Raw genomic sequence first — 24,696 nt, forward strand, 5'->3', positions numbered from 1 at the left:
GTAATCTTTTGTCGTAATCATTATTGTGAACAGTTCAGCTAGCACGATAACCAGTGCCTGGGATGTAATAGGTTCTCAATAAATCTTTAATGGGAAGATGTATAAAAGTGCAGCTTACCTATTATGCTTGCAAAAACTTGTGCCTTGCAAGGCAGGTGAGACACCTGATGATTTACCTCCAGGTCATTTTCAAGTTTGCCCTTAAACTTCAGTGTAAGTCTTCCGACCTCCATCTCCCTCTCCCTCCTGCCATTGTTCTCAGAAAATAATAAGAATAGGTAGAGTTTACTGACACTGGATATTTGTCAGTTTGTGGGGGTACTTAATTTAAAATATTTTTCACAATATGAGCTATTACTGTCTTTTTTTTTAAAAAAAAGGCAGGTGAGAAAACTCAGGCTTAGTAATTGACAGGCGTCAAGATTCAGACCTCTTCCTGTTTGTTTCATACCAAAACTGTGCTCATAATACCAGTGCAAAAGTATCTGATAGTATTAATTTTGTCCTCCAAAGCCAGACTGCCTAAATTTGAATCCTGGGACTTCAGTATCATCTTGGGAAAGTTACTTAACCCCTCCTCCATTTCTAAAATGTACCTAATAGTGTGTCTGAAAGGGTTTGCATACTCTTTGGGAAGACAAGGAAAAAAGACATGAAATATGACCAACATATCAAGTAATTGCTAAATGATAAAATAGAGACTGTAAATGCAAATAGAATTCGGCATGGGGAAATATTTAAAATGGTTTCTTAAAAATTTTTTTTTCAAGTATATAGCAACTTTTCACTTTTTATGCCAGTGACTGGGCTTCTGTGCCAGTTTTGTCAAGATATTGACCTTCTTCTGGCTTAGCTTTTGTTTTCTTATCTACCTTGAATGCTATGGTCAGTCACGTGACTTAGTAACACCTCAAATCCCTTATTAATCGTTATCCTCTCCACGCTGCACCTCTTGTCCAGTACCCAGCAGGTTTGAGAATGTGCTGTCTCTATTCCCTTGGAATGTTAGTGGGACTTGACACTATCATTTATGGATTTCAACATTAGCCAGTCCTTCAATACCGATTTTCAATCATTGTACATAGTCAGCTTCTTTCTCCATTCCCTGGAGGGTATTTCCAGATAGTACCTATGGCTCTTTTCTTACTTGTTAGGCATCACAATGGCCTCTTATTTTACAAATAACTTGTGAGGCTTTAACTGGTGGCTGTTAGACTTCTTGCTAAAATTAAAGTGACCTTCACTTTTCCAGCATCTTACCTTTTGATTGTTCCCCTCTTTTGAGGTTGTCTCCTTCCATAGCATCTAATAGACAGTGTCAGTTCTACCCCTACCGGTTCTTCATTTCCTTTTATACATTTTCTTCTTGACTCTCCTATCACTGTGTTTTCTTTCTGGGAGACTTCATTGACTACCATGGCTTTATTTATGAACTGTGTATACCAATGAACTGTACTTTTCCAGCCCAGATTCCTCTCTGGAATTACAGATGGTTGTTTCCAACAACCTATTAAATACTTCCAGCTTGGAGTTCTGGGGCACTTCAGAGTTGACATTTGTCCAGTAGAACCTATTAACACTTGCTTCTCCTGAAACAAAAGACTTAAAACCTGTCTTCTCCTGTACTGTCTTCTATTACCTCTTTCTTGGTGTGTCAGCCTTTTTTCAAGTTTGTCTTTTCTCTATGCTTTGTAAAACCCCTTCTCTATTTCACCACTAGAATTAACTATAAAGGAAAATTAACTGTATGTTTAAAAGAAACCTCAAGATCTTGAATTGCTTTTTGTGTAGATTGAAAATCCACTTTCCACGGCATGGTGTTTTTCTATAATGGAGTGGAGATAAAATTAAATGATGATCTTTTCCTAACTCTCAAAGAGATGGATTTTTTTATTTTAAGTTTTTTCTAGGTGTCTTAAAATTTTTATTACCTGCTACCACTTTTATCACCATCTTATCATGGGGTGATATTTGAATTAGCTTAAACTTTTATACTTAGTATTTAAGTTTACAAATGTCAGATTTTCGAGGGATTTTCACAATTTGACTGTACCCAACTTCTCAATTTTATTCACTGCCATGGCTCACTTTAGAATTTTAGAGAATTTGTTTCAGTTTCCTGACTACCATTTATTAATTGCAAGACATTCAGCATGGTATTAACAATACTTATCTTTTGGATTATGAGGATTAAGTGAAATAATGCATTTATTCAGGGCCTGGCACATAGTAAACACTCAAGAAATCTTAGCTACTATTGTTTTTTGTGGCTGGTTTACTCCTCAGCCTGAATCTCTTGCTGTACCCAAATTTGCAGGGTCATTCCTGCTCGTCCATACTTCTCTCCCTGGCCCTGGAATGCCTTACTCTTTCTTCCTTCCACTTACTGTGACTATTCCTTTTCCTTCAGAAGTTAGCTCTTCTAAGAAAATTTTCCTAGGAGTGGTCCTTTATCACCCCTCCCCTCCTTTACATAGACACTCTCTATTGGAGCTCTTTGGTCATACCTCTATTTGGAACATGAATCTCATTACAATTTGTTTTCCAAACATTTTTTGCTGTCTTTACTGGACTTTGAGCTTTGTTACAGTGGTAAGGAATAATGTGCAATCTGTTGGATTCCAGTGTTACCATTCCTGCCTTGAGCCAAAAGGTTTTCAGTCACTAAACATAAGCACTGTCATCTCATTTAATCCCCACAACCACTCTATGTTATGTCAGCATTATTGTTATTATCAGATACAGAAAGTCAAGCTAGATGAGGTTGAGAAATTTGCTCCAGGCCACTTAGTTTCAAAGTGCCAGAAGTCTAGAATTCCCCGCGTTTAATAGCTTACTACTATTCTGTAGCTATCCCCTATACATTTGTCTTTTACTTATAAATAAAAATAGCATTCACTTTATTAAAAGTTTCTTGATGATTGCCTTTGAAGCACTTTTGCTTTATTTTGTAATGTGTTAAACATCTCAAGAACTGGGATTCTACTGATTCAGAAATGTAAAGTTTGATCTGTGTAGACCTTGTGTTCTTCATACTCTATTATATTGCTTAGCAAAATAATTGGGTGAATAAATATTTTTAAGACATTGAATTTTTTATACACTTGCATAATAAATAGATAGTTGGAGTATTTTGTGCTTGAAATAATTAACATTGTATTTTTTCCAAAATTTAATTGTTTTTCACTAATTTGCATTAGCTTTTATTAACTTTATGTGTTTAGTAACATCCTTGAGAGTAATTATGTATCTGTATATAAATGGTAGCCCTTTCTTAGTCCTTTTGTAGGGTTGTTACTTTAAGAACATGTAATAATAAATTTGTATGACCTAAGGATTTCTTATGGCTTTGTATTCAGTAAAAAATACTCATTCTAATAGCTGGAGGAGAGGGGCTAGTGGTGGTAGTGAATCAGATTATTAAATACAAAAGTATTGCATGCATTAATTTTATAAAGGGTTTAAAACCTAATTAGCAGTGTACATAGTGATTCTAGTTATTCTCTAAGTTGTAATTGTGGTTTAATTGAGTTGTATCATAAATTCCAAGAGCGAGGGACAGCTTCTTTCAAAGAACAAAGAATAGAGTTGAAGATGAGCAGTGTATATTTCCCCATTGTATAACATTCTTTAAATTTAGTTCATGGGTTTGTTTTGCTTTATTGTTTTCATTTTTGGAGTTGCTTGTTTGAAACATATTCTTAAGTATTCTCATTATAGAGCATAGTAATACTCTAAATCTTACCCCTGTAATGGTGATATTTATATTTTATTTTAGGGAAGCTATGCGAAATTATTTAAAAGAGCGAGGGGATCAAACAGTACTTATTCTTCATGCAAAAGTTGCACAGAAGTCATATGGAAATGAAAAAAGGTAAGATTATTGTTTTTCTGGTAGATAATTAATGGCTAATAATGGCTATCATGAATTTGCAAGTGATGTATTAATATACAAGTAAGAGGATAGTTTCTATTGGGTTAATTTGCAAGTACAAAATGAAAAATGGGGGATTTGTCTCTATTGAAGAGGGAGAAACAAAGTAAATTGTGGCTAATTTTGTAAAGATCCTCTGGTTAAATCCGTGATTTCACAAAATGAAATAATCCGTAGTTTTTATTTGGGGCTGCATGGTGTTCTCTAAGTATTTCTGTGATACATTAGCTCATTCAAAAAGTAGCTTTCCTTTCGGTGGAAAATGTAGTTTTATAAAGAAATGTGACCCCAAAAGTACCATTTTAAAAAGAAAAAGGCTTAAACAAACCCCCAAATTGAATTATGCAGTGATTGTGAAGGAAAGTACTCCCACCCCTCTCCACCCTGACCCTGTGCCTATTCAGGTTAAAAAACCCAGCAAAGCTGAGCTGGTACTCATACCACATGAATGTGGCACTACAGAAATGACCTATAAATCAGATTAGCCAAAATTAAATTATAATAGGGATTTTAATATTTAGTGTTTGTCTTAGTATTTTTAAAATTTCAGCATTTTTGGTATATAATTGTGGATTTTTGTTATTTCACTTGGTTCCTGGAATTTTCTTAATAGTTTCTCAAGCCTTTGTCTTTCAGACAGCATTTTTGTGTTAAGCATTTTGTAGACAAAGGCTGCTTACGGGGGAAGATGAAAGATTTTTTTGGATTGGCTAGAAAGGCACCAAAACTGAATTGGGAGAAGGAATGAAAACTCAGGTTTGGGTGTTGGATTGAAAGGAATGAGTGGAATCTTAGAATTTGTGAGATAAAGGAGATCTTAGCATATGCATAAGAGAAGGGAAAGGTAGTATATTAATTTACAGGCTGGAAGAATTTTAAATAGTCTCTTTCTCAAAGTCCTCTAAATCTGAGCTGAAAAAAAGGTGAAACTGTTTAGTTGATAATGTTATCCTCAAAGAGGATGAACAGCTGAAAACAGCATTTAGGACTCATACTGCCAAGTGTTCTTTTTTAGTTATTCAAGTTTACTAAATTTCTGATTACTTTACTAATGGAACTTAAATCATCTGATTTAGAGTTAAATATGTGAAGAAGTTGGTACCTGCAGTTTGGGACGAAGAAACCAAATCGAGATAGTGACCCCTTTGTGCATGAAGTTGGTACTGGAAATTCAGGTGTTCTGTCTGCTCTTCCCCCCCTCCCCCCCGCCAATAATGAAATCACGTGTATATAGGAGATTGTCTCCTTCCCCCCAACCAAGCAAAACAGCATAAGTCAATACCCTCATTACTTGAGATGGGTCTAAAGGGTCAGCCTTGTATTTCATAGTGAATCTGAAGAAGGAACAGCTTCCCTTTATCCAGTCACGAGCTAGACATTGTTCTGGAAATGCCTTACAAATGTCTTTAAATTTTAATCCTCAGAATAATCTTGTAAAGTAGGCATGCTTTAATCCCCATTCTGTGAGTGAGGAGACTAAAGATCAGAGACTTTAAATATGCCCAGATTCACTTTAGTTAGGAGTTGATAAAAACCAGGATTAAAACTCCTGGGTCTGTAATTCCAAATTTCATATTTTTTTCATTTCCCTAATTTTCATAGCCTGGCATTTTATGTTTGAGTGTTAATTATCTACAGCAAGGCTTGAAGATGGAAAAGGTACCTGAAGAACCTAAAGATGTCTAAAAAACACAAACTTTGTAAACTTCACTTTGTCTGGGATTCTCTTTTTACCATTAGCAGAGTGAGATTGGGCTGGATCTAATGAAGATAGGAAAACATATGTTCATTGTATAAGCTGCCAACCTGGGCAGTGTTGCTCAGTTTAATACAATTGGATTCATTTATTAACTCATCTATTCTTTATTTCTCACAACCTGTAAGGTTCCAGGTACTGTGCAAAAGCATCTTGGATGGGAATTTTAAAAGTCACTAAGTCATTTAATACTTCAGTGGATAACTGAGGCCCAGTGCAGATAACAGAAGGGGAAGAGCTACTCAAAAGATTAGTCCAGATAAGGTTCCTGTTTGTTAGTCACTGTTAAAAATACAAAGATATAGTGGTTTATCAAGTTAAAATAGGTGATTTAATGGTTAACTGTTATTATGGTTGCCCTTATTTTCAATTTCTTTCTATTATTTGGGGTATAGCCTGGTGGGTCTAAAACCCCAGTCAGAGGAAAGCTCAAAGAATCTTAGCTTCTGACTCCAAAGAATTAAAAAAAAAGATGAAAAAGCCAGAGTAACTACTTTCTATGTTTATTGTATTATTAAAATTTCCAGAAGAGACATACACTAGTTTCACAGTAAAGGTAAAAACCTATTAAAATTACTTGATTTTAAAAAGGTATTAGTCGTCAGGGGCTGCTAACACAGGTCAGCCTCCTGGATAACTGGTAGGGCTTCTTACTGGAAGAGTTCTTGTCCCTTACTCCTTAGTGGAGTGCAGCGGAAAGAGGAAGATCTGCTTTCTTTCTTGCATTAGGCATGAGGTAACCTGGGGACATGACCACAGTCATCTTGGCTTACAAAATAACTCCAGTGAATGATGCTAGAAATATTTGGGTAGGAAGTTTTATCCTAAAATCTTAAATCATTCTCAGGATTCACTTTTGTGCCTAATGATGAGTATTTATTTGCATAACATAGTTGGTATCCCACTTAGTATGTTAGTGGCTAGTTTTACTTTTTAATCGAAGAAGGTCTTTTCAAATTGAAAAATAAACTTAAAGAAAAAATTATTTGTCTAGAGGCAAATTTCTATTAAAGATATGGAAATGCCAGTAGACATATTAACATTTCTTCAACTTTGTGTTAGGGGAAATATGAATAATCATCAAAGGGTAATGATTCTGCCAAAATAAAAAAGTATAAATGATGTGTTTGGATTTTGTCTAATCTTATATATTGGGCTAAATAAAAAGGTTTCTTTGAATCTGTAAGGTATTTTCCAGACCTCATCTCAGGATATGAGGAAAAACTTGTTGAATCACTCTCTGAAAATAAAGACTGACTGTGGAACTAGGAAATGAATGAAATCATAAATGTGTGCATATCGCCACCAAGTGGCAAATAAAAGCATTGTTTGTCATAGTTGCTTAGATTAGAAAATAAAGGCACATTGTTTCATAAAGTGTCCTTTTATAGCAGCTGTTAAACTCCAAAGGCTAGCCACTTGGTCAGACTTTTCACTGAATGTTTGGTACATATTGACCAGCTGTCCAAATTCAACGAATCATCGATTCACATACACCTTATAAAGGTGTATGTTAATTTTTCTTTTGTTAATTAGGTGGCATTTTTTCCTTACCCTCCTCCCTTTAATTTCCTTTCATTTGTCTGTAAATTTTTTTGTATTGATGCTTATCTTCTATTTGATTATTATATTACTACTGAAGTTTCTGGAAATGAAGATTTGATTCATTAGCTGATTTTTAGGGAGTGACAATATTGGGATGTTTAAAATATGATTTCATCATCATATGGTAGAAATAATCTTAATGTTTATATTGGATTTGCAATTTTCTTGCATCACAGCTTTCTTGAATAGTTGTAGAGTTGATATAAAAATAAGGCTAGTTCAGAGGCAGTTGAAGAATCTTCATTTTTCTTACATTTATTACAAGATTGGAAAGCACTTTCAATATACAAACTAGGTCAGTGTTTTGAGTGGTAAAGAATTTCTTGTCAACCTGTCTGATTTTTATGCCCTGTTGGTTTCATGCCATTTTATCACAGTACTCTTGAGAAAACCAGCACTACATTTGGTACACTATAGTAAAACAAAGCTTTTCGAATTTTATAGCTGATATACCAACTTACTAAGGAGGCTTAACATCTGTCAATAAAATACTAATAGTAGACAAGCTTCCAAAATTGATGCCTTCTCAACTTCTTGATAGTGTGCCAGCTAGATATTTGAATCTGTGCCATGGTAAGTATTGGGTGGTTCCCAGCATTAGAGGCCAGAAAGATCCGTGGTGCAGACTTGAACTGAGCCAACTCCTGAACTAGCCCAGCTAATCCAGGCATCCCTCCAAACTTGGAGTGACCTGGAACTGAGCCCACTGCCTCGGCTGTGACCTCTATGTCCATGGTGACAGAGAGTATACAGGAACAAAGGCTGCTCTGATTCCTTTCTGTTGGTTTAGATACATATGAGAAGACCCCAGAAGATTTTCATCCTAACTCAGCCTGACCCCTTCGACCTGCTAGGTCTACTTCCCCATTACTCCGGCTTCATCTCCTGTTGTTCTCGTCTCTGCTCCAGCCACGCTGGTCTGTTGTTTCTCCGCCGTCCATTATAGTCCTTTCTACTTTGGAGCCATTGCACTTGCTATTTATTCCTTCTTCTGAAATGCTCTCACCCTAGAAACCCATGGCTTTAGGTCATGATTTAAAGTCATCTTCTTAAATAGGCTTTCTCTGGCCACCCAGGTCTTCTACATTTTTAAGTACCCCTTCCCTGCTTTATTATTTTCCCTCAGTACTTACCATCAGCTAACAGAGTATATATGTTATTTTAGTCATCTAACTTTTTAAAATTGTCTTTCTTATTAGACTCTGAGTTCCATTAGGACAAGAATTTTTATTTGTTTGTTTTAACTACTAATATATTCCCAGTATCTAGTATAGATTAGGGGTGTAATAAATTTTTGTGAATTAATGAAAATTAAATAAACCCAGCTCACTTCCTATAAATTGTATGTAGATTGCCTCTAAAGTAGTCTTTGGTAGAGTTGAGCAAAAAGTAGGTGCCATATATTTTGATTCAATTCAGTCAGTATTGTAGTAGGTGCTGAGAGGGAAGCAAACAGGTAGACACTACTCTACTACCTTTATTTAATTTATTTTTAAATTAATTTTTATTGGAGTATAGTTGCTTTACAGTGTTGTTAGTTTCTACTGTACAGGAAAATGAATCATTTATATATATATCTACTCTTTCTTAGATTTCCTTCCCATTTAGGTAACCACAGGTCACTGAGTAGAGTTCCCTGTGCTACACAGTAGATTCTCATTAGTATACATAGTAGTATATATATGTTGACCCCAGCCTCCCAATTTACTACCTTTAGGGTGGCCTGAAAGCTAAATCCAGCATGATGGTATCTGTGTGTATGTATGTACACACACATGCCTGTGTACAGTTGTTTATTTTTTTAAGTCTGTACATTGTTGGCCTAAAAAGTGTTAAAAGGCATAAATTATTTGCCAAATTTTAAAATTAGGAATTTCATGTAAAACTTGATTTCAGGCAACTATTGGGAAGTTGGAGGATGTGGCCAGCACTAGGCCTCCACGCCCATAGTTCAGCCCTGTGAGTGGGTGGGTGAGTGTATACTCACATGCTTGCTGATCCCGATTGTTTCCTTGTCATCAGAGCCACACAGCATTGGCTGATACTCTTTGCAGTTAAGCTCTTTTTTTTTTTCTTTCAGTGGGCTTAAAAGATTAAGAAAGAAATTTCTATGCTTATAGCTATACAAAAAGTGGGAATTACCATGAGGGCTGTGTGTTTCAAGAAAGAAGGGAGGGAACCTACTTCTTTGGGTAACTAAGGGATATTTCTACTTATTTATTGTACAGCTGGCCCACCCATTTATATTGCTTACCTGGCTGCTATTTGAATTTACTTGGCTACTATTTGAGTAGGTATTTGAGTTTTCAGGCCCCTTGACGAGACATGACATAAATGTTTTTTAAACTTTATTTTATTTATTTATTTTTTAAATTTTTAGCTGCATTGGTTCTTCGTTGCTGCGCACGGGCAGCTTTCCCTAGTTGCGGTGAGCGGGGGCTACTCTTCCTTGCGGTGCGAGGGCTTTTCTCATTGCAGATGGCTTCTCTTTGTTGTGGAGCACGGGCTTCGCACAGGCTTAATTGCTCCGCGGCATGTGGAATCTTCCTGGACCAGGGATCAAACCCGTGTCCCCTGCAATGGCAGGTGGATTCTTAACCACTGCGCCACTAGGGAAGTCCCGACATAAATGTTTTAAAGTATGTGTAAGTCAGTGTGTGATTGAGCAAAGGAGTTACACCCTACATAAGGACTGGATTGACGGTCTGAACTATGTAAAATGTGGGGCCTGCCTGAGCTAGGATTTGAAGTAGATATTTTGTAATTACTAAGAGAAGATTATAAGGAAATTATTCTAGGTGGGAAGAATTTGTGAGGGTGGGTTTTTGGCAACTAGCGAAACAAATCTCTTGGTTGTCTGTGAGTTGAAAGGATACAGTATATTTTTCTTTCAGTCATCCACATACAGCAGGTGTTCAGGATGTAAGATATATAGTAATCCAATGATTCATTTTGCTTTTAATTCTTTTACTTAGTTGTATTAGTATTTCGAAATTTTCTACTTTGGGCATTGCTCTGTTTTCCAGGTTAATTACCAAATGAAGTTAAGAGTAATATCCATACCAAGAATGTCATTAATTAATGATACATCATTTTGAGTAGACGTTAATCAGTAACTGCAGATTCTGTGATGGTATACCATGTTTTGTATATGTTAGAGTACTTTGGATTTGTTGAACTGCAGTAGTTCAAAACTCTGAGCTATGTGAAAAGAGATGTTCCCTGCTCTAAAAAATATCTAGGCTAAGTGAATGCATAACATCAATATAGATGAACCTTACCTGAACAAATGGAAGTGGAAGTCTTGATTTCTGTGCTGTGGATATGATTATTTGCATTACAAAAGACTTCACCAAAATGTTTCATTAGGAGCTAACTTTGTGCAGTTCAGCATGATTTTGTATTCATGTGTTTAAGAAAGGGAAATGCTTTCTTGAATGTAATTGCATTGTGTTTTTTCCCCCTCATTGTTTCAGGTTCTTTTGCCCTCCTCCTTGTGTATATCTTATGGGCAGTGGATGGAAGAAAAAAAAAGAACAAATGGAACGCGATGGTTGTTCTGAACAAGAGTCTCAACCATGTGCATTTATTGGAATAGGAAATAGTGACCAAGAAATGCAGCAGCTGAACTTGGAAGGAAAGGTAAAGAGAACCATGGTACCAGAATGCAATTTTCTTACTTGTTTTTGTAGTGGTGATTTTTTTTTTTTCCTTTTATGGCTATTGGTAGCACTCTTTTGAATATATAAATCAGAGCCAGAAATAAACTTCTCAAGTAGCTGTGGTTTAGTCATGATTCACGGAGCTTGAGCTGTTGACATCTAAAGGTGGCACACAATAAGCTTCCTCAGCTTGCTAGCAGTTTTAGCAGGCTGTGAATCAGATTTCTGTTGGGGGCCAGTATAGGAGGCTAATTGCTCATCCATCTGACAGGGGCATGATAGTCAAACAACAATGAAAATACATAGTTCAATAATGTTTTGTTCTACTCATTTAATCTTAGTCTTATACTAGAAACAAAGTATTATGGGTTATAAACATCATAAATGTTTTACTTAGCTTCAGTGTAGAACAGAAATATGCTGTGTAGACAAGAACAGCCATAATTACCTTTACTCAAACTTTTAGGTATTTTCTTTGATTACTTTACTAGGGAATAAAATTTATGAGTTAGTTTTACTAATTGTATTTTATCGATTTAGAAAGCAGTTATTTCAGTCTGTACCTTTAGTTTTCAAAAGTAGTTCTTCAGTGACTTAGCATTAGTTATTACTTTGTTTTCTCTTGATATTAAAATTTGAAAAATGGCTATTTCTGATTTCAGTGACTACATGAATGTCTTTTAAAGTACTGCATAAATAGCTGTTTTCTCATTCAGTAAGTCTTTGTTGAATGTCTTAGTGTTTGCTGTATTGTAGCCGACACTAAGAATGGGAGTTTGCAGGGCAAGGTTGAGGGTGGTGAGCTAGCGGATTTGTACTCTCATTCAATTTTAGTCATTTTACAGATAATGAGCACTGAGAATAAGGAGCCTTCAACCTCCTTCAAATTTGAGTATGTTTATGTCATTTGTATCTCTATATTTTTATCATTAAGGCTTGTCAACTATGTATTTTAAATTAGGTTTGGGATAAAACTTACTACAGTAAAGGTTGTTTCATCTTAAAATAGAGCAGTGTAAAATATTTCTGAATTATGACCCTTGAGCCAAGGTAAAAGATATATTTAAGTAGTGGGTTGAACAAATAGGCCTTAGTCATGTCTCATCTATTTTTCTGTTATATAGAAAGTCTTAGTGATATGTCTCTAAGCTGTACATCTAGACATTTGGAACTGTGAATGGTAATTAAATCAGATAGGTAGTAAGAAGCCAGGGATTCTAGCTACCATTGTATATAATTGTGTTAATTGAACTTCATTGCTTGCTTTAACACTTCCAGCTTCCAGCAATTTTAAGGGAGGAAATAACAAACAAACAGCACTGCCACTTGCTTTTCTTAGCATAACGGCTTAGTACATCTTTCTTCAACTTCTGCCATTATATCCTTTTCCCAAGCCCTAGAAATTTGCAGAAGAGAATACCTGAGAGCTCGAGCATTAAATAGTGCTTAAAACACCTACTTACAGGGTAGTACAGAGTCTGTATGCCAAAATTATGTGTTAATATTTAGTTATAATGAAAAATGCTATTAGAGAAGTCTATAGAGAATAAGACTGGTTGAGAGCAGAAGTCATTCCAGGCAGAAAGAACAGCATAATCATATGCTTGGACCATCAAGGTACAGGAACAAGGTAAGTTTGGGTCCAGGTAGGCAAAGATGGACCAAGCAGTGGATAGATGCTGAGCTTCAGAAAGAGGCACTTTGGTCCTATCTCACTTAACCTCCATTCATTTAAGGTAATGTTATTTTCTTTCAACAGCCTGTTCATTGAATGGTACAATTAGTCATTATTGAAAAAGGAGGGATTTTATTTTGCATTTTTGGGTATTTGTCCTTATTTTAATCTTCATTACAACAAAGTTCTAATATATGCAGCCCTTATTTTATGGTCATGACATTTAACTATATGTTGGTAATATTTTGGATCTGATGTTTTTAATTTGTTAACTATTCATTTCCTCAGTTTATGTCTTACATAGTTGGAGCTAGGTAAGCTATGCAACATGAATTACTTCCCTAATTAGCACACTTGTATTTTTATTTTAAAGAATTACATCCCCTACACCTATGTTGCTAGTATTGTTTTGTTTATATAATTCAAATTCTACAATTCAGATATTTCTATAAACTTTTGTAGGATTATATTTGGTATTTCTTTTTTATTTCAGGGCAGATTTTTTTTCTTGCCTGAAGATCTTGTCTTTAGAAAGATGTTTTTTAAGTTAAACTCTTCATTGTTTATAGACAGATTTATTATATGCCATTTTCTGTTTTAGAATTTTATTAGCTAATTTAGCCTTTTGGTATGATGAAGCAAATGTAACTTCAGTTTTTATTTACTTAGCGTCTTAAAGCCGTAATACTTTCTGAATCAGTGACTTGTCCTTTTTTTTTTTCTTGTGAAATTTGAGTAGTTTGTGGTCAGTAGCTTTATAGCTTTTAAAAAATAATAAATTGTATCTGAGATAGCTTTATTAGAATTTTTTTGTGGATTCAAACTACTCACTTTTGTAATTAGGGGTATATTTCCTTTCCTTCCAAGGAGATATATGTATGTTTGCTCTTTCCAAACAAAATAAAGCCCTTTGAGTGTCTGTGTTATGACCCAATTTTCTCTGCTCTTTTTTCCTTTCCTGTTTGCCAGTCTACCTTATCATTTATGCTAGATTTCAGTATTTTCTCTTTTCTGATATAGATCATATCCCCTAATGTTAACACTCAAATTAAGTGATCTCATCATTTTTAAGTTTTGCCATTAGAATTTAATTGCTTTCATTTAGATACACATTTTATTTTTGTTACATGGGAGTACTCTCCTTTAGTGTATTAATACCTATCTTCCTAGACTTGGTCTTACGTTGTAGAATAATTCCATAGTTCAGGCTTTATATGACTTTCAGAGCTTTTTAAAGTATGGCAGGGCCATGGTTCAGCATCCCTGAACACTTAGAGATCCTGGAGTGAAAGGAGCTGAGTGAGTGCAAAGGCTGTTGTTTTAATTTTTCTTATTACTATTATGAGCTTTATCTTAACTTTGCCTTGTGCAGAACAAAGCCTCTCAAAGCTTTTATCACCCTTTTGAATTTATAAAAACTTAATTGAGTAAAATATTTAAGACGGCACCTAAGTTTTCTTATATAACTTTGCTGTTGAGAAATGCAATAAAGTATGGCATGATTTTTGTTCTGGTACTAAAATTGGCTGTGAGTAATATTTTAAAGATTAAACACCTGGAGCCCATTAGTTATTTTCTAAATGAGTGGCATTTGCACTACTTTTTAAAAGGAACACACAGCAGAGGTAGTCAAGAAACTTGTTTAGCCTAATTTTAAAGTAGAGCAATGATTTTAAAAAATATATATATATATATTTCAGATTTTTGAATACTTAAGCTGTACTTGAGCATTATTTACCCAATCTGGAAAAATAGATCAATAATTTAGCCTCTTCCCTCATTCACAGGGATCAAGGGAATAGGAAAGATTTTAGAATTGTCATATGTAATTGAAATAGTAGCATTTCAAAGTATCTTTATTGTTTTGCAAGTGCTATAACTCTTTAATACTATCCTTTCAGTTACCAGAATTTAATTTCTGGTAAACTGACATAGTACTTTGCTGCGTTTGTTTTCTCTAGTACCTTTAAATTCAGTTCTTTTGGTGATGCGATAGGAATTATCCTATTGGGCAAAGTGTTAGCTATTTCAAAAAATAATGTTTTCCTCAGACTCATGGGTGGTTACTCTAGTGTTCGGCTATATAAGAAAAAACGTTGTATGCACTATTTTGAGAAGGATCAGTGCTAAAATCTTTTACATAATTTAATTGAGTTCTGATAGCCTTCTTTATATCTTATTTGCAGAAAGACAGTCATGGAATTTTTTAACTGTAAAATTTTTTTTAAAATTACTGCTATAACATTGGTAATTCTGTGAAATAGATGTAGAACTGTATAAAACAAGAAAAGACTTTTTTAAAAGCCTTTTTGAGAGGGGAAAACAACACAGTGTTAGTATTTCGTAGACTTGATAAGGAAGACTTTGTACTTTGTTTTCAGATATCAGTACTTTTCACAGTTGGTTTTATCAGCGCTTCTGTGGAGTTACTGCCTTTAAGTCTGATCAAACTTAGACGTGGCCATACTGAGTTGTAGGTACATAGCTGACAGGGTTTTGGTGCTATTAAAACTTGCCTTTTCTTTCACAGAACTATTGCACGGCCAAAACATTGTATATATCTGATTCAGACAAGAGAAAGCACTTCATGCTCTCTGTAAAGATGTTCTATGGCAATAGTGATGACATTGGTGTGTTCCTCAGCAAGCGGATAAAAGTCATCTCCAAACCTTCCAAAAAGAAGCAGTCATTGAAAAATGCTGACTGTATGTATACTTGTTTTCTTTTTTGTCCTCAACTCCCGACATGAACTAATAAGACAAATTCATCTATTTTTTAAATTAAAAATTGCTTTTCAGTAGCCAGTTCCTTTTTTTCAAATATTTTTGTGGTCTTCACTTTATCTGAAAAAGTCATATTCAGTTATTACTGCTGCTTTATTGTCTTTTTCTTTAATTAAAAATGGGCAATACCTGGGGTAGGGAAGTGGTTTTTTTTTTTTGCAGTATGCGGGCCTCTCACAGCTGTGGCCTCTCCCGTTGCTGAGCACAGGCTCCGGACGCCCAGGCTCAGCGGCCATGGCTCACGGGCCCAGCCATTCCGCGGCATGTGGGATCTTCCCAGACGGGGGAACGGACCTGCGTCCCCTGCATCGGCAGGCGGACTCTCAACCACTGCGCCACCAGGGAAGCCCAGGGAAGTGGTTTTTAAACAGAATTGGTTCATCACTGCCACCCAGAGTCATTTGGAGAAATGGGAGTTTCCTTTTGCTGTCATAGTGACTGGAGGGAGTAATGTTAGCATTAGGGTGTGTAAATGTCCTGCAGTGCCCAAGAAGGTTCCCATTCCATAAAGAATTGATTCACTTAGAATATCAAAAGCACCCCTTTGAGAAACACTGTTATATCAAGTGGGCTTTGGAAGGCTGTCCTGAGAACCTGAACAAAAATTTTAATGTAGTTGCACTGGCAGAGACTGCTGCCTCATCAGCACATTTTTAGACTAGCAGATAAATGCTGTTTGAATTTTACAGAACTTCAACCTCTGTGCCCAGTTTTCTTTATTTTAACTTTTTATTATGAAAACTTTCAAACTTACATAAAAGGGAGAAAGTAGTATAAGGTGACCATCTGGCCTCAACAGGTTTTACCAATTCTGTTTTATCATCTCTATCACCACCACCCCTTCCTTCCTCCTCCAACTGCTGGAATTTTTTAATGTACATCTCAGACATCGTATCCTTTCAACCATTTCTGCAGTAGTGACTCTCTAACAGATAATTTTCTTTTAAACATCATTATACCCAACAACAGTTGATGGTAGTTCGTTAATGCCATCTAATGGCTAGTCCGGGTGCAGATTTATCACATTGTCTCAGAAATATCTTTTTACAGTTGTGTTGTTATTTTCAACAGTTGGCTTGTTCAAACTTGGATCCAAACAAGGTTCATACATTTTAATCTGTAATGGTTTCTTCTCTTTCCACCAGCCTGTTTTTTCTTCTGTGTTATTTATTTGTTGAAACTGGGTCATTTTTCCTGTGGAATTTCCATATTCTGGATCTGGCTGATTACGTGTTCCTCTGTCTCTCATATTTTCTACAAACTGTTGGTTAAACTTTTATTTTAGAATTAGCTGATCCTATGTACATTTCTATCAGATCAGAAGTCATGTAATATCTGGTTATCCCACTTCTTGTTATGTTAAGATTGGTTATAGTAATTTGAGCTGTTGTTAGTCTAATCCACCAGTTATAAAGTTCCTCAGCGACCTTTAACCTAATGATTTTAGTAGCCCTTCATGATGGCTGCTTAAATCTAGTATTTCATTAGGGGCTGCAAAATGATGATTTTTCTAATTCTTTTATTCTTAACTTTTGCATTTGTTAGCTGTTTGCTTTAAGTATAGTCTATGGAGAAAAGCCAGGATAGGTTCTTATTTACTAATTTGCAGAATAACAATAGTATTCTTTGAAGGTGACCAGTGAGGTTTTAGGATTTTGGTTTATTTGCTTGTTTTTATTTTGTTTTGTTTTATTATGAACTTAATGGGATTTTATGTAGTGGATGGTTTTTAGTCTGCTTGGTCATTATTATCATCATCATTTACTTTATATTATGGAAATTTTCTAACATACTAAAGTAGACAGTTGCATTAATGACATGAAACCTCTTGTGTTCATCCTCTAACTTGCAGCAGTGATCTTAACTTCAAGCCAGTCCTGATTTATCTTCATCTGTAACCCTACCCCCCACACACACTTTCCTCTGCCCTCATTTTAGTTTGATGCAAATCCAAGACACTATATCATCTGTAAATATTTCTGTGTATCTCTGAAAGATAGGGTCTCCTGTTTTCTAATATAATTACAATACCATGATCACATAAAAATAAACATAAAACAACTATAAAAAGAAATAGTTTCTTAGTATCATTAAATACCTAGCTAGTGCTCAAATTTAAAATTATCTAAAATGTGGGGGTTTTTTTTAGCCCTTTGGTTGAATCAAAATTCAAATAAGATCCATCAGATACTATTCTATATATTGTGTTGACATGTCCTTGAGTTTTTTTTAATCTGTGGATTTTCTCTACATCTCTCTGTTTCTCTCTCTCTTCTTGTAGTTTATTTATTCAAGAGACTGAGTCAGTTGACCATGAGAGATTTCCACATACTGGAATTTGCTAATTATATTTCCTTGGTGTAGTTTAATGTATTTTCTGTAAATTGTAGTGTCAGAGAGAAACAGAGCTGGACACTAAAGATGGTTAGAAACAGATTTTATTCACTACCCTTGCAGTAGGGAAAAGAGATTTCAGTAAAGAACTGAGCTCAACTCCAAATACAACAAGGAGAAGTGGGGATTTATAGCCAAGGAACAGAGTTGAGGGGATCAGTGGATAGAAGGTTACTAAGAGGAGAGAGACATGAAGGGAAGGGGGATTCTTGACAAACTAGCTTACCAGAATTTTTATGAAGACAGGCCTAGATGATCAGATATAAAGGTGGAGGGGAGGAACTTGAGCAGATATCAAGGATGGGAGGATGGTTTAGCAGGATTCTTGGCAATAACCGGGCTAGGCAGGCCAATGCCAGGGCCCAAGGAAGAGTCCCGGTGGAAAAAGGGCTCAGAGGAGCCTGTCTAAAGTTTGGTCAAGGAGAGAGTCTTTGTCAGTAAATTTAGAAACTTGATCAGATTTAAGGTGGTTGTTCTTTGGTTCTTTTTTGTTGTTTGTTACTGGAGGGCAAGCCTACTTCACAGCGATGTAGTGTTCTTGCATCAGGAGGTACAATGTCATGTATTTAGGCTGTTTCCAATTCAAATTACAGGATTACCTCTTTAATTTTATATTTCTATTGACTCTAAGTTACTTGATGGCAGAGAACATATTTCATTTTCAGAGTATTGCTTACATAGATGTGGTTGTTTTTTCAAGAAATTTCATGCAATGCTATACTATAAGGTATTTAGAAGGAAGCAAAATCTCTAAAATCACAGTATCCAGAGGCAGTTGCCATCAACTTTGGTAAACATCCTTCCACACCCCTCTCTATGAATGTATTCCACAGAAATAGATGTGAGCACATGGAGACACATGCTGTCACATAAAAATGTATATGTTTACCTAACAAAACCACAGTATAAAGAGTGTGCTTTCCATTCAGTGATATATCAGGGAGATATTTTCTTACCAATGCATTTAAATACACATTATTCAAATAGGTGAATGATATTATAATTTATTTAATCAGTTTCCTACTGTTGGACACTTAATATTTTAAAAGTAACTTCCTTTTAAAAAACAGCACCGCATTAAACATACTGTGTAACTCTCATTTTATAAAGATTTTTATGGGGCTTCCCTGGTGGCACAGTGGTTGAGAGTCCGCCTGCCGATGCAGGGGACACGGGTTCGTGCCCCGGTCCGGGAAGATCCCACATGCCGCGGAGGGGCTAGGCCCGTGAGCCATGGCCCCTGAGCCTGCGTGTCAGGAGCCTGTGCTCCACAACGGGAGAGGCCTCAACAGTGAGAGGCCCACGTACCGCAAAAAAAAAAAAAAGATTTTTATGGACATATTATATATCTTTAGCTTGACATTACTGATAAAGAGTTACCTTGATTTTGGGGGGTATCATCTGTATTTTCTTAGAGGGTTAAAAAAATTGTTAGCAGAATCCATTAATTATTAAATGATAGTAATGCATAGTCCTGATTCACTGGGTACTGGTCCCTTCTTGCTCTCCACTGTTGCCCCGCCCCCAAACCCCACTCACATAAATAGGAGCTGTGTTTTCTTTGCAGTATGCATTGCCTCAGGAACAAAGGTGGCTCTGTTTAATCGACTTCGATCCCAGACAGTTAGTACCAGATACTTGCATGTAGAAGGAGGTAATTTCCATGCCAGTTCTCAGCAGTGGGGAGCATTTTACATTCATCTCTGTGAGTATAAAAATATGCATTTGATTTTTTTCGTGTGAAATTTTTAAATTCTTTTTACTAATAAGACATACAGATATATTAAGTTTTGTCATTTTTATAAGCAGATTAATAAGTTCTAAAAGATAATTTGGTCTGTTTCCATTGCACTGCAGTGGATGACGATGAATCAGAAGGAGAAGAATTCACAGTCCGCGATGGATACATCCATTATGGACAAACAGTCAAACTTGTGTGTTCAGTTACTGGCATGGCACTCCCAAGATTGGTATGGCCTTAATGACTTCATGACTGTTTGTAATAAATGTTGGTGGCCTTTTCCCTTTTTGGTTGTATATCTGGATATGTTCAATAGAGGGCACTATAAAGTTACATTAGGATTTATTTTCTTAACTAATGTAGATACATTATTCATTCTTTGTGGTACCTGCTTCATCCCAACACAGGACCAAGTTTTCAAAAGCATAGAATTTCAAATTTCTTTAAAAATATAAGCATAATTTTTATTATTTTATTCTCCCAAAGGAAGATGGATTTAAAAATTAAATAAAATTGGTGTTTCTTACTCTGGTAGAGAGGCATAGTGTTTGGGGCTTTTTAAAACTGTAAAAAACTGCTTTTCTTAGCAGAATGAAGCAAAAGCCCCTCATATACCCTTTGTCATCTTCCCCCTCCTTTTCTGAAGCAGAACACAATTTAGTTATATTAAAGATGGAGGGGGTTTATGAGTAAGTTTGATTCAAGGTCAGGTTGGGGGAGGGGGTTAAGTGAATGGAAGAACTTTTAGTATTACTTGCCTGAATATGCTTTGTATCTCTTTGGTGAAGTATTTCATTGGCTGATCTTTTCTGGGACTATTTCAGCAGGAGCTGGGTTGATCTATAACTATCTAAGTAAATGCATCATATTATTGTTTTTGTTTTATATTTTTCTGTGTCATGGTTGTACAAGGTGATTTTATTTCCCATTTCAACTTCATAAGCCAAAATATGTGAAACATAGTAATATAAATTTACAAAACCTTGAACCTGAGGCAAATTATAAAAAGGGGAAAGGTAAGGAAAGAAGGGTACATAAATTAGAAAGGAAGACACACCAAAAAACAAGCTGAATCAACATTTACTCAGGTTCTTCTCTTTTCATTCATTATGTGTCACTGTATTCCAAGGATAATGTTTATTTGCTTTGGTATTAAATGCTTGTACTGTAGAATCACTATTCAGAGGCCTTTGCCTCTGATCAGCAACAGCTTATATATAGCCACTTAGAAGACAGACTCAAATCTTAAAATAGTGTTTTCACTTAGTTTCATGTAAAGTACTGGTCTGCCTTGCTTGAAGGTCATCTTTTTTTTTTTTTTTTAATAAACTTATTTATTTTATTTATTTATTTTTGGCTGTGTTGGGTCTTCGCTGCTGCACGTGGGCTTTCTCTAGTTGCGGTGGGTGGGAGCTACTCTTTGTTGCAGTGAGCGGGCTTCTCATTGCAGTGGCTTCTCTTGTCGTGGAGCATGGGCTCTAGGCGCACGGGCTTCAGTAGTTGCAGCACACGGGCTCAGTAGTTGTGGCTCATGGGCTGTAGAGCACAGGCTCGGTAGTTGTGGCGCACGGGTTTAGTTGCTTTGCGGCATGTGGAATCTTTCTGGACCGTGTCCCCTGCATTGGCAGGCGGATTCTCAACCACTGCGCCACCAGGGAAGCCCCTTGAACATCATCTTTAATTGAATATTTTCAACATATAAAAGTATGGGGCTCTGATTATAAAAATGTTGCAATAAAAAACCTGATCCAGAGAATGCCTTAGGAAAAGTTGCAGTACAATCGTTAACAATGTACCGATAAATACCTCTTTCTAGAGATTGTGTGACTGAGGAATTAGATTCCTCAGAGACATAGCTAGGCTTTATATGGTCTGCACTACTTCATGCCCTCCTATACCTCCACTTACGTGCAGTTTTCAACAAAGGCACGTTTTTCAGAGGAGGCTTTCATGTGCTTTCAAGAAGGATGACACTGTCTTAATATCTGAACATTGCATGCTATGCTTCCTAGAATATTAGCCTTATTGGAGATCTTTGCTTGGAAAACACTCTCCCTCCAAGACCAAGTTTCAATGGGATGAATGTTCTAATGAGAAATCCTGGTTTTTAGGATACTTTAAAAACAGACATAGTCTATGTAGGTCTAGCCAACTAACAAGAAACACTGGTTAGTATTTATCCCACTTCCTCAAGGCTGTCAGATGCCCCAGAGGTTTGGGACATCTAAAATCTGTTAGGTAAACTAATCAGCGACATGAATTGAGCCTGGGCATTTACCAGGTATAGTCTAGGAATATGAATAAGATATGTTTTCTGTCCTTAAGAGCTGTATCCTGTTTACCTCAGAAATATAGAAAATACTGTACCAGTAACCTACAAAGCCAGCGTAGAAGAGAGAGAGCTGGTTGGAGTAACATCTGATGTTTTATGAATGTAGAATTCATCACACGTAGCTTGTTAGAACATTCGTACTATCTGGTTTCTCAGATTTCTTTCCTATTCTTAATAATTAGAAATGATGACAGCAAGTTTGATACCAAATAGTAGGGGACATATTTGGTTTCTTTATTGGTGAGACTAGGTCATTCAGCAGTTTCTATGTCCAGAGAACTATTATGGGAAATAAAATTGAACCAAACATGGCCCATGTTCTCAATATGCTTATTACTACTAGGTAGTGGAGAAACAGTGGATTACAGAAATGACAGTGTCATGGGCAAATGTTGACTCTTACGTGGTGAAGTCATAGTTGAGTGTGGTAGACTTACAGTAAGCTTTAAACTTACAACATTCAAAATTCACTTATTTCCCTAAAATCCAAACATCATTAAATTTAAATACACCTTTAAGACTAGCATTGAATGGAAACATTTTGCTTGAGTTTAATTAGTCTCACAGAATACCTTAGAAGCTGTAATTGCTAAAAGTATATTGTCTCCCTTTAAACTCAAAAATTAGTGGTGATGTGAGTAGAATGACAAATATTCTGACTAATAAACTGCAGAGCTAAAAATGTGTAAATATGAAGAATGTTGACTTTAAAAGATTAGGATTTTTAATAGCTGTGGCTTAAGTAAAGAAAAATCATCTTGGAATATGTCCGGTGTGAATCAAGTAATAAAAACCCAATAATATTGCATAATATTAATAGCACTGTTCTGAGCACTTTTACATATATTGATTCATTTAGTCCTCACAATATCTTGTGAGTAGCTACTGTTAAGGATGTCCATTGTGGAGCAAAGTATTACCATCCTACATGCATACGTGCATTCTACACATAGCCCTGAACCCATGGGCCAGGAACTGTCTAGATGCTGGAGATACATTGGTGAACAAGGTAGACTTTCTTTCCTTTTGGAGCTTACATTTTTTTGTAATTAATTTATTTTATTTTATTATTTATTTTTGGCCACATTGGGTCTTCGTTGCTATGTGTGGGCTTTCTCTAGTTGAGGCGAGCAGGCTTCTCATCGCAGTGGCTTCTCTTGTGGCAGAGCACAGGCTCTAGGCACGTGAGGCACGTGGGCTTCAGTAGTTGTGGCATGCGGGCTCAGTAGTTGTGGCTCGTGGGCTCTAGAGCACAGGCTCAGTAGTTGCACAGGCTTAGTTGCTCCGCGTCATGCGGGATCTTCCCGGACCAGGGTTCGAACCTGTGTCCCCTGCATTGGCAGGCGGATTCTTAACCACTGCGCCACCCGAGAAGCCCGGAGCTTACATTTTGGAAGGGATGTCAACGAAAACCAGCTAAAGAAATACCCATATAATGTATTAAAAGGTTAATGTAAGTGATAAGACATTAAAACAGGATAAAGGGATAGGGAAATGGGAGTGCTTAGAGTGGTCAGAGAAGTCTTTTTGAAGTGGGGCTATTTGAATAGAGACCAGAATGAAGTTGGGAAAGCAGAAACTGGGTGAGGAGCATTTCAGGCTGACAGAATGAGGGCAAAAAGAACTTAAGACAGGAATGTGTGAGGACTAGAAAGGAAGCCATTGTAGCTAGAGCCAAGTCGGGGTGCGGGGGGGAAGTGCCAGGACATGATTCTGCAAGGTTAGCCATGGGCAACATCTTGTCGAGTCCCTCTCTCTATCTACACTACGGACTTTCTGTTATCTGTGTAAGATAGGAGGCCACTGGAGGGTTTTGTGTGTGTGTGTGTGGTTTTTTTTTTTTGGCTGCATTGGGTCTTCATTGCTGTGCGCGGGCTTTTCTCTAGTTGTAGCGAGTGGGGGCTACTCTTCATTGTGGTGCACGGGCTTCTCGTTGCGGTGGCTTCTCTTGTTGTGGAGCACGGGCTCTTGGTGCGTGGGCTTCAGTAGTTGCGGCACGCAGGCTCAGTAGTTGAGGTACACAGGCCCTAGGGCGTGTGGGCTTCAGTAGTTGCAGTGCACGGGCTCAGTAGTTGTGGCTTGTGGGCTATAGAGCCCAGGCTCAGTAGTTGTGGCACACGGGCTTAGTTGCTTGTGGCATGTGGCATCTTCCTGGGCCAGGGATCAAACCCGTGTCCTCTGCGTTGGCAGGCGGCTTCTTAACCACTGCGCCACCAGGGAAGTCCCCACTGGAGAGTTTTAAACAGGGAATGATGGTTGGTTTATGTTTGGAAGAATAATTCTGGCTGCTTTGTGGATAAGAGAGCATAGGGATATAGCTGTGGAAACAAAGAGAAAGGTGGTTGGGCTTTTGTCAAAATTCGGGCAGGAAGTTGATGATGGTACCTTAGACTAGGATGGTACTGGAAAGGTGATGAGAGGTGACCGATTTGTTTGAAGGTAGACCTAACAATTTGTTGACAGCTTGGGTATAAGAGAAAGCAAGGAGTCAAGGATGACTCCACAGTTTTAGGATTGAGTGAACGTGGTGTCATTTATTGAGCTATGAGTTGAGGGAGGATCACATTTAGGAAGAAATAAAAAATTCTGTTTTTGATTAAGATTGAGATGCCTATTAATAGACATTTTCAGTGTAACTGTTGAATAGGTAGTTAAATATACACGTCGAGTGCCTGAGAAAGGCTATGGCCAGAAATACAAATTTAGGAGTTGCCAACTTCTAAATAGTATAGAAAGTATAGAGTATGGATAGAGGAGAAGAGATTTGGGGACTCGGCTGTGGAGACTAAAGGCTGGTTAGAGCAGGTGTATCCC

The 24,696-nt window shown here is 36.7% G+C and overlaps 1 protein-coding gene across 5 annotated transcripts in view; it reads left to right on the forward strand.

The window, feature by feature from the left end:
- LOC116754184 (recombining binding protein suppressor of hairless) overlaps window positions 1–24,696 on the forward strand; it is a 121,121-nt gene that overhangs the window by 89,110 nt on the left and 7,315 nt on the right. For all 5 annotated transcript variants that reach the window (XM_032632550.1, XM_032632551.1, XM_032632552.1 and 2 more), the window contains 5 exons: window positions 3,779–3,874; window positions 10,772–10,937; window positions 15,163–15,337; window positions 19,377–19,514; window positions 19,667–19,779. In XM_032632550.1, the coding sequence (XP_032488441.1) occupies window positions 3,779–3,874; window positions 10,772–10,937; window positions 15,163–15,337; window positions 19,377–19,514; window positions 19,667–19,779 (688 nt within the window). The remainder of the gene's footprint in view (window positions 1–3,778; window positions 3,875–10,771; window positions 10,938–15,162; window positions 15,338–19,376; window positions 19,515–19,666; window positions 19,780–24,696) is intronic.

The sequence above is a fragment of the Phocoena sinus genome, chromosome 5 (assembly GCF_008692025.1).
Source record: "Phocoena sinus isolate mPhoSin1 chromosome 5, mPhoSin1.pri, whole genome shotgun sequence".
In the NCBI taxonomy this organism is placed as follows: Eukaryota; Metazoa; Chordata; class Mammalia; order Artiodactyla; family Phocoenidae; genus Phocoena; species Phocoena sinus.